The sequence below is a fragment of the Fusarium poae genome, chromosome 2 (genome assembly GCF_019609905.1).
Source record: "Fusarium poae strain DAOMC 252244 chromosome 2, whole genome shotgun sequence".
NCBI lineage: Eukaryota > Fungi > Ascomycota > Sordariomycetes > Hypocreales > Nectriaceae > Fusarium > Fusarium poae.
This window is the reverse complement of record NC_058400.1, coordinates 9,703,157-9,713,666: the sequence shown is the minus strand read 5'-3', so window position 1 is coordinate 9,713,666 and position 10,510 is coordinate 9,703,157. Positions and strand designations below refer to the sequence as shown.

General features: G+C 46.2%; 2 protein-coding genes across 2 annotated transcripts; one reads left to right on the top strand and one right to left on the bottom strand.

The window, feature by feature from the left end:
• Positions 1–1,575: 1,575 nt before the first annotated feature.
• On the bottom strand, positions 1,576–2,662 carry FPOAC1_007295 (uncharacterized protein; the record flags this gene model as incomplete). Its single annotated transcript, XM_044851763.1, has 2 exons — positions 1,576–1,944; positions 1,997–2,662. The coding sequence occupies 2 exons, from the start codon at positions 2,660–2,662 to the stop codon at positions 1,576–1,578; spliced, it is 1,035 nt and encodes a 344-aa protein (XP_044710475.1).
• Positions 2,663–6,970: 4,308 nt separating this feature from the next.
• On the top strand, positions 6,971–7,796 carry FPOAC1_007294 (uncharacterized protein; the record flags this gene model as incomplete). The annotated part of the gene is made up of 3 exons (XM_044851762.1): positions 6,971–7,005; positions 7,057–7,183; positions 7,236–7,796. 3 exons carry the CDS (start codon positions 6,971–6,973, stop codon positions 7,794–7,796), a joined length of 723 nt encoding a protein of 240 aa, XP_044710474.1.
• Between the last annotated feature and the right edge of the window lie 2,714 nt (positions 7,797–10,510).

Sequence of the window (10,510 nt, the reverse complement as noted above, 5' to 3'; positions counted from 1 at the left end):
TGCAGATTTCGGGCTTATCAAAGTGATTTCTCTGGAGAAGATCTCGTATAAGTGTATTGGCGGTACCAACTACACATTTGATGAATGAGTAGAAATAGAGCTGGAAAAATACGTAAGGGATATGAACATCCAGCATGAAATATAGAAAATTGCACCAAATGGACCACGATGATTGCAGAGCATCCCCTGTTCGTGATAGCCTCACTTGTGGGGATTCTGATGACTCAGAAATCGATGAAGAAGGCCCTGATTTTATTGATCTTGTTACGATCTGAGCGGCTACGTCACGTGTACCCCACACTCACTTCCCACTACCCCACAATTTCCCCATCACCATATCCAATCAATAAAGGACCGACACCTGCAGGACCGACGGCGCTCCAGGACCGCGTCGCTCCAGGACCGACGACGACCTCAAACATCGTCGCTCCCACCACAACACCAGTAGTATATATACATTCGCTTAGCGCTAGATAGTACGATGGCCTACCAGCTATCAATAAAACTTCCTTACCTGAATACGCCTTACCCGCTCTATTCACTATTAGGAGACGTGACACTTCGCAACTGCTCAGTGACAACGCCCTACGACTCTGCCAACATAAACCAGTACGGACTAGTTTATCCCTTGGGAACCTTCACCCGTCACAGATCTGTCACAGGATATCGAGGAGCCCGAGTTGCCGCCTCTTCCTGCTCCTTTACCCAGCTTCGAGACCAATTTTTCTTCCACTTATCACAGAATCATGAATACATTACACCCCCAAAGGCACACACAATAATAGATCGACATCCCTTGCGCCGTTGGCGGCCAGATCAGAGGCAGAGGTGAAGGCATCGTGGGGCGAGGAAACGCGGCTGGACTGGCCCGCAGTCAAGGTTCACAATTTCGGCCGCAATACCACCGCAAATATGACTCGCATAATAAAATACTTTTGGCGACAGCTTCAATACTTTTCAATTGAGTCACAGCAGAAATTTCGAATAGATTGCGATAAAATTAGAAGTATAAGCCAGAGATTTCCTAATTTCCCCTATTTCTAACCCATCAGCTGTCCCAGAATTTTGCCCTTGTCCCAGAATTTTGCCGCCCACTCTATGAGTGGGGTTCCTTTTTAGTCAAACCCACGAGTAGTGGTGATGGGCCGGAAGAAGGATCATGGGTGGAGGTGGGATGTGAAGAAAAGGGAAATAGCTCAGCTTGGAGATCAACGACTTCAGCCAGTGTCCATTCAACTCAATTTGACGGATAATTGATCAACGCCACTGGAGAGAGTGGTTGACCAGGTCAACTCACCGCCACCGAACCATTCAGTTGATTGAATTGAGTGGTGCACATCCTTGGGTTGTTCAATGACTAGTGTTCATCCGTTATTGTACGCGATTGTGGTATCAGCCTTGCTCTGAAGCATTAGGTCAATAACTTCTCTGAACCATCAAGTGCAAGCAATGCCAAGAGGTAACCTCCCAAGACTACTTGTCTTATGGTAGCGCTACTAAATAACCGCTAGTTACATATTATTCTTCCCTAAAGACATCATATTCACCCTAGCCTCTGCTCCCCCTTCGGTGCCTTTAGTTCTCGTCGTTGTCACCGTTTTCCGTTTTCTTTTGCCCTTGCTTTGTGTTAAGTTGAGCTTGGGTAGCTACCACCTCGCGTTTCTTCTTTCTCCTTCTCTTACTCCTCCGAACGCTTTTCTCATTACTTGTCACTACCGTATTGACCAACGGCTGTTTGCCCATCCAAGTGTCGCACTTCAGTAATTTCTTAGTAATTGTTTCTCCCCCTTCATTGTCTGTCGCACTCGACGCTTCCTTCTTTTCCTTTTGTCCTACTTTTACTACCACGTCCTTTGCATAAGCCACTGGCTTATTAGGAGGCTCTATAGCCTCTGTGCTGTTCAAAGCCAGCGATGGTATTGACCTCGAGGTTGCTACTGGCTGCTGCTAATAAGTCAGTATGTAAGAGCCAGAGATACGTCTCTCTACTTCGTACTCCATGAATATTTACCGGTATTTTGGGTTTAGCTATTTTGGTTTTGCGCCACTCGAATTCAATATCCGGAATTCCAAACGTCTTTATCCAGAGCGACGAGTTATCATACGGCCAAATCTCATATGTGAAATCGCTAGCTGTCTTGATGGCTGGGTGAGCCGTGTCAAGCCTTCCCACGGGCCGGTTCCCCATCCTGCCCTTAATAATAGGCTCTTCATACAGTTGGTAAAATGTTTGTCCAGAAGGGTGAAAAAGGAGGCGTGGGGGATGTGAGAGTACTGTCACCAGATCACCATGGGAGGCGAACCATGCAAAAATGACAGAAGCGCCATGAATATATCCCAGAGACTTTTGTCTTAGAGGACATTTCAGGTCACCACGATACAAAAGTGGACCGAGCGCGGTTGTCAATGTTTGAAATCCATGCGCATCGGCCCATCGCTGAGCATGTTCACGCAACATGCCGCTCCATAGTACCTGGCGGTTGGGTATACAGGTTTTCTGGAACCTCAACAAGATGTTTTCGGCCTCTTCATCAGTGAGCCACCGGTGGATGAGCTGTCGAATTGCATCAGGAGGCTGATTAGTGCCGAAACTCACGCTACGAATTGGCATGAAGGCCTGTAGGTGACTGAGACTCTTAGTAGAGATCTGTGTGATTCCCATTTTGTAGAATATCTTTGAAGAAGGTATCTTACAGCAAGGTGGTCATGGCCAAATACTCAAATTTAACCAAGCGTTCAATGATGTAATATTCGTCATGATGACTGATAAATACCACCTACAAGCACCTAGCGGCCCTCACCATTCTCCGAGTCACCCTCATTTTTGCAATGCTGGATTGGTTTATCTAGTGCATCCTCTTTGCCGAAATTGCCGGTCTTGAACAAATATACGCCTGGTCGACTCATACCGCTATGCACTTCGACCAGGATGTAGAGGTCTATGTACTAATTTTACACTACCAGCATACCATCCCAGTCGTTCCAACAGGTTTCACCTACCGATCAATCCGAACAGGTAGGTAATTCGTCACTACCAAACTGACAGTCTTCCTATGAATTGGTTTGTTCTTACTGGTTAACTCCTTACTTTTAAGGATTCCGTTCGACTTCTTTGATTTGACCATGATTTGAGCTAAAGGCCAGTGTGCCTCACTTGATTGGCTTGGGCCCTTATGTAAAGAGCTGGTGATGTTGTCAGAGTTTCGTCACAGAAGTAAAGTCGGGCTCCTGATCCCATTAAACTTTCTTTCGAAGCCTATCAAATATTCAAACAGAGGCTGCCCAGTAGCAGCGGATTTTGTCAGCCAGCTTTAGGGGGAGTGGGTTGCACTCATATTGCTCTACGTCTTAGTGATTGGCAATGGCTCTAGAAATCAGCAGACTTGATATCCATGACACCACCAGCTAAACCTAATGTCAACGTCACAATGACGTCTCTATTATGATCTATTGAGAGGTCGCCATAAACACAATTCCAATGGACGAAATCCAACTAGCAGCTGTCTCAGGGTACATTAAGCCCAAACCCTAGGATCATCCTACCAGAATCAGGACTTACATGTAGCAATAGAGCAATGGCAATCTAAATATCACGACAAAACCAACGCTTAACCTGAATTCATAAGTATGCATGGCCTGTTTACAGCCCTAAGCTTTTGCCTTTCTATGAATAAAAATGTTTTGGTACTATATCTAGGTCAAAGATACCCAAGATATAAAAGTTCGTTTGGCAAAAATGAAGGTATGAATCAGCGCTGGAACTCATGGTTCCAAAGAAAGCCGCAAAGCCCGAGCTCAATTGAACCTTGACACACTTCTCAGCCAGTGATGTTATTGGATTGGAGGTAATTTGGATTGGACTGGATTTGTCGGAAAATGACTGGACTGGATTTGGGTTTCTCGAAGATTTGGACTGGATTGGATTGATTGGCAACCAGCTCCTGGAGCTCCAATGGTCTAGACTAACTCACCGCCACCCCGTACACCCCCCGACCCCGCACACTCGTGAGAGCATCACATCAATAACATATAGATAGCTTCAAATAATTCTACAACTATATGTATTAATTCAATTGAGTTAAAATTTTACATACTGCTTAGAAAACATCTATTCTCACTAAGGGATTTTTCTCAGCTTATTCTTTGGCCTTTTCCTTGGCTTTTTGCTCTAATCTGTGCAGTGTATTCTTCTCTGCTTGATCTCGCGCCGTGATGATCTGGTTAATTGAAGGGAAATCTGAATTTGGGTTGAATTCAACTGCGACTCGGCCAGTAGGCTCTTTTTCCGCCGCTGAAGCTTTCAAAACAGCTTTTTCCTCTTCAAGGCGTTGAATTTGACTGTTTTTGTTGTCAATTGATTTCATTGCCTTCTTCATGATACAATTGAAGTCCCGGACCGATACAATTCCGTCACTTTGAGCAGCTTCCTGTTGTTTTCGAATATCGGCACTTCCTTGAGGCGTACTCCAGGCTAGATCATCTGTTACTCGCGGCTTTCTCGGCGTTGTAGGACCTTCAAAGGTCTTGCGTTTCCTCTCCCTGGGCTTTAACGCCTCTATCGCCTTCCTCAAGCAGATTGGGAATACCCCAGACTTCGAGAAACCACTCATTATGTTCCTACGGCTCATAGCTTTTTCGGAAGCCCTTTCATATGCTTCTAGGAAGAGTTGTTGTTGGTGTAGTGACGTTGCTTCGTAGCTAGCCCAAGCGCGGGTCAACTGGTGATAGTACGTTTTCAACGGCCCAAATACCGCAACATCAAGCGGCTGAGTAATGTGTGATGAATGTGAGGGTAACCAAGATAGCCAAATACGGTGCATCCAAGCCTTCTTCATCAATTCGGGTGTGATATGTGATTTGTGCCGGTCTAATACTAATAGTCTCCATTGAGAGGGATCTGACGGCGTAGTCTCAGGGATAAATGTATCCATGAACCACCGGATGAAGATATCTGAGTTGGACCAACCCGAGGGACTTGCGGCGTACTTCCAACTGGGAAAAACGCGTGGAAACCACTGTCCTTGGAGGTTTTTTCCACTAAATACGACACAGGGAGTAAGCCGGATACCTCCTGCTGATATACACTCGATAATTGAAGCCCAAGTTGAATTGTCTGACTTGATAACTTCAGATCTTGCTGTCATAGATGTCCCGGCTACTATGCCGGCCCGGGTCTCTCCAAGTTGAACGCCGTTCTCATCGACGTTATATGTATTCTCTCGTTTGACGTTTTTCTCGTTAATGACCCATTGAAGACCGGTAAAGTAGTCAGAAAGTGACTTTCTTGTGACGGCACGTTTCCTTGATGACTCAAAGACCTTCGTAGGCTTCTTTTCTATGGCCGGATGTCGTGTGAAGAATCGGTCTACCCAGTTTTTGCCGATATATCGTATCTGCCCGTTGACCTCTGACAATTGCTCTGCAAAGAGGCGTATCTCAGTCCTTGTTAAAGGCTGAAAAGCCTTCTCTCGTTCGACAATATATGTCACAAGGTCTCCCTCTCGCTCTGGCGTTAACGACAGTTCTCTCTGATGTGATGTGTTGATGTCGTGGCCGCCGGCGCAACGATCCTTCAATGTTGAGAGCTTCATGCCGTGTTTTCGCGCCGAAGCGCGCAAACCTATATTTTTGGCATCATTGACCGCCAGAAACATCCTGTATTCATAATCTGACTCTTGCGAATTCATTTCCGTTAAAATAAAAAAATACGGATTTAATTTGATAATTACAGAGTAATATCAAAGTGTAGACTTCAATGACTGTTGAGGTTGAACATGATGGATGGTATATAGATAGTCCGATCCGTCAGTCACGTATATATAGCTAGGAAGGACATGTCTTGTCTGTAGTTAGATCTTCAACCTTACATCAATCAATCTCATTACCTCACATCAATAATGACGAGTGGATGTTGTGAGGTGTGCGGGGTCGGGGGGTGTACGGGGTGGCGGTGAGTTAGTCTAGGATGTTACAACTGCCGCTTCACGAAGGTCATCCTGCAGCGCTCTTCTAATAAGATTTAGATACTTATTGACCTACTAGCAGGGAATGATTGTCATGTAGGTCAGATCAGAGTATGCAATGCCCATTGATCAGTGCCGGGGACCCGGATCGCTAGATAAGTTGCAGCAGTGGTTTTTATATAACTACCCGTGCCATCTACATAGTCTTGGCATGATTGACTAACTCACAGCCTGCGCCAAGTATTAGAACATCTGTCACACGTGAAACGCGCCCGGTGACACGAGAAATTAACTTTTGTGGGCCATCTGTACACCTGCAGGTGGACGAGAAGGTTTACCCTTACGTGTCATTTACAAGATACAGCACCCTTCCGTAGGAATGTAACGCTTCTTATTAAGCTCTCAGTTAATGCCTGGACTTTGGAGTGGAGGCTTGGATTAAGCAACATGGCGTTATATTTAAATCATCTCTGACTGATAACGTTTCGAGTTGTCCAATTTGAATCTCAACAAGATCCCATTAGCTGGTACAGTATCACCAACCCAAGACCAGGGTTCAAATCCACGACACTACACTAGCACTTCTGGTGGATTTAGGATCACATAGCGATCCGTGCACGAGTGCACGGATATTGTTGCGCCACGTGCAACCCCTGTTTCCACTACACTGAGCCTAGATGTGTCGTGGATTTGAACCCTGCCCAAGACTGAATTTCTAAAGTGGGCCGTGACACAAAAGCACGAAAGGAACAATTTGCGGCCCACAGTGCCACTAATGCCACTCTCTTCTACGTCATCCAGGCCATCGATTCTAAACTCTAAACTCAGTAACTTATGAGACAGGTTAATCTTTTCATTTTAGTTAAGTCAATCGATCCTCACGGCACTCCAGATTTGATTAAGACATCCAGCGACTAATATAGGGTATCATTTGTTTCAATAAATGTTCAAGGTACAACTGTTCATTTTCGTCACCAATTAATGACCAAGTTGCAGGCTCTACAACTATGGTCCTCAAGGATATCCTACAGAGTATTGCAAAGTCTGCCCCTCTCTTGATCATAAAGGCTTCATCACCTAACTTGTGAGATAGAGCACGAGAGGCTGGCGAGTTCACCGACTTTGCCTTCGTTTGCGAAGGGCAGACCATTTCGGTCCACAAGATTATCATTTGTACTCAGTCTCCTGTCTTTCGTGCAGCCTGTGCTGGATCGTTCAAGGTAGCATCTATTTCTTTGCCGCAGTATCCAAATAACTGAAACATTACCTTAGGAAGCATCATCCCAAACATACAACATGGATGCAAATTCCCTCTCCACGGTGCAGCGAATGGTAGACTACTTCTACACAGGTGACTATGCGGAGGAGTCCAAGGATGGAAACAGCGATGATGATACGAATCGCCTCTCTTGTTTATCGATTCATGCTGCAATGTTCGCCTTGGCACATGAATATGACATCAATGGGCTTGAAGCATTATCAGCGAAAAAGTACTCGAGAATCTTAAGGCAAAACCAGGACGTTTATAGCTTTTTCTCATCGATTCCTGATATTTATAACCTAACGCCGAGCTCCTCGAGGGGTCTTCGGGATCAGGTTCTGAGCTTTGCGCGAGGGAAACTGCCAAAGCTTCTGACTGACTCCACGACGAAGGAAGCTTTCGATCAGCTAACTGATGAAAACCCTGAGTTCACCAGGGAACTTCTGGACACATTCTTGCAAAATTCATCAATGGGCATATGTTACAACTGTAGTGATAACTTGGTACCTGTGGAGGTCCTTCAATGCCGATGCAAGCAGTGTGGAAAAGGTGGAGCCAAGCATGTAGCATAGAAACATATAGCTCTAAGCAGTTTTTGTGGCAGATCAATCATTACGCAGCGTCTGTAATCGGTATTAGTGATAATATTTCTCTATTCATACTGCTCACGCTAAATTCCCTGAGCTGCCGAGGGCGAATTATCCCTTTCACCGTATCGGACGCCTTTTTAGGCCCTTTTTGGACTCTCATTCCGCTTATACTCTCGGCTGCGGCCCTATACATCGGATCCTCAAGGTAACAAATTTACAAATGGTTACATATTACAGGCTTAATATTGCTAGAGTTATTTATGTTATTTGCAGCGTTATTGATCCAGTAAGAAAAACCCCTCAAGGATCCTTATGTAAGTTCTTACCAGATGGGTCTAACATCACTTGCTTTTTGCGTGCACAGAGCGGTAGATACCAAATTTAATCCTGATCTCCTGTCACGCTAGTCTTCAACCACTGATTGCACTTCAGTACCAACCCTCAATATATCACCTGTCGACTGTAACACACCCCCCCCACTCGAAATCCCCATTAGTAGAGGCCACCGCACCATCCATCCAGACCTTCTTGCCCTGCGCATTCACAAACAACTCGAGGTACGAATCTTCAAGTTCCAGCCAGTCCTTCTCCTCAAGATCCGCCCAGCGCTTTTTATGCGCGTACTTCTGATCCTTAAGGCGGTCTAATACGCGGTCATTCATAAAAATGAAGACCTGCATGTCCGCATGTACGTACGGGCGTAAGGCGATTTCGAGCTTTCGTGTGTATGAAACTGATAGCAGAGAAACTTCGTTCTGAAGGTACCGAGTTTGCAAGCGTGTTCATTACCTTCACAGCTACTCCAGCCAGGATTGAGCCCTGGTTGAGGAGGCACTGCCACGCCATTGCTGGCTTGAAGCCATCATCGTATACAGCGCTGTGCTTATTGAATAAACCGTCCGGGCCGCCTGTACGCATTCGAAAGTGTGTGAATTCGGAAAGGGCACGGTGGTACTCGTCGTCGTTTTGTAGCTGTTTCTGTAAATACTCTTGTACGCATGCAAAGACGCGAGGCGGAAGTTTTGAATTTGGACCTGTTGTATCGGGCCGAAGGGCATCGGCGATCCAATGTATATCGTACGTTTGCTTATCAAGCCTGGCTTTGAATATAGCGTCAATATCGTCCCATGGAATACCAGGAAACTGATCAGCCTCTCTCATCTCAGCCCATCTGCTTTTGATTTGCAGCCAGCGATTTACGACGTGTGCGATTCCCGCTCCGTCAGCCTCAGAAGCGTGTTGAAAGTCGTTCACCGGTTTCAGCACAGCGATCGCAGCCTCCAATTCCAGCCAGAAGCTGCTGTCTTTGATGATTCGAACCGCTTCGGGCAGGAGAACGGGGCAATCTCGAGATCGCAACTCATCCCGTACATCTTTTCGCACAGACCAGTCTCTGACAAGGTCCCGAGAGAGGTCGCTGCAAACTCCTTCTGGCAGTGACGGCACCTGTATCGCTTGTTTTTCTTGCAGTTAGACCGGCCAAGGTCGATAAACTGTCGCCAAACAAAGGCCGCGTCAGCTTTGATAGGCGGCATCTTTTTGACGATACCCTCATTGAGGAGAGAATGGCAGAGATTTTGTACAGCTCCGTACTTGTAAGATATGGTCCACAAGTTACCTCGTTGGGAACATTGTGGGTCGTGCCGTACGTACGCAGTACACGTACATACATTCTCTTTTTGTACGTACGTACGTACAACACGGTTGTACATCCTGTACGACATCACTAACTTCAATGACCGAGCTAGCCTCTGATTCTGACTCTCGCTCGTCTGAACAGACAGATTCCACCACGACAGACTCCTTTTGAGTCTCCCCTTCAGGTATGGCTTCTCCAACAGCTAAAGTATCCCCGAGAGTCATAAAACGCATGTTAGGATTCGTTACCGCCTTCCTCTTCTTCCCTCTCTTCAGCCGAGCCAATTCTTCCTCTAGGCTGGCAATCCTCTGCGTATGCGCCGCTACTGTCTGTTGTTGAGCCTCAAAGCCCTTGGCTATCACGTTGTACCGTCTCCGCGTCTTTGGTGTTTTGTTCAACCCAAGATCACGAATTTGACGGCTCGTCTGTGGAGTATCATCCGAGCCAAGATACGGCCTGGGTTCAGGAGTCACTCTTGGGCTGCCGTTTGGCCCATCTTGTTGGATTTCAGGGTGCCGTAACGCTTTCGCACGTGAAATTAGCCAGTTTCCAGTGACCCTCCAGCCAGACAGTATGTTCTTAGTCATTCCAACTCAGCGAGCCTTGGCGTAGGCCCTGATGAAATTGACCTTGTCCATCGGAGCGGAATCAGTCAACGAGGCGAACCTTTCCAACTCTCGTCGATATGCAGCCTTCAACGCGTTGAATACTCCATTGTCCAGTGGCTGGAGTCCATGAGAGCAGTATGCTAGTAGATAGCAGCAATAAACGTTATTCAGAAAGCATGTGGCCATCCATTCATCCTTGTATCACTCAGCACCAGGGACAAGAGCACGAACGAGGTCGAGTGCGACTTGGGTAAAATGACTGTTTACGAGGAGAGAAAGAGATTCCTAATGAGAACTCTGACTTAAGCTATTTGCACAATATTCATAAAGTGAGAATATTCATAAAGTATGAAAGTCACATGATCGCTCTCTCACACCAACTCAACGTCAATCCATTCAACGAAGGCATTCAGTTGATCAACTCAACGAGAGGTCGGCGATTACTAAGC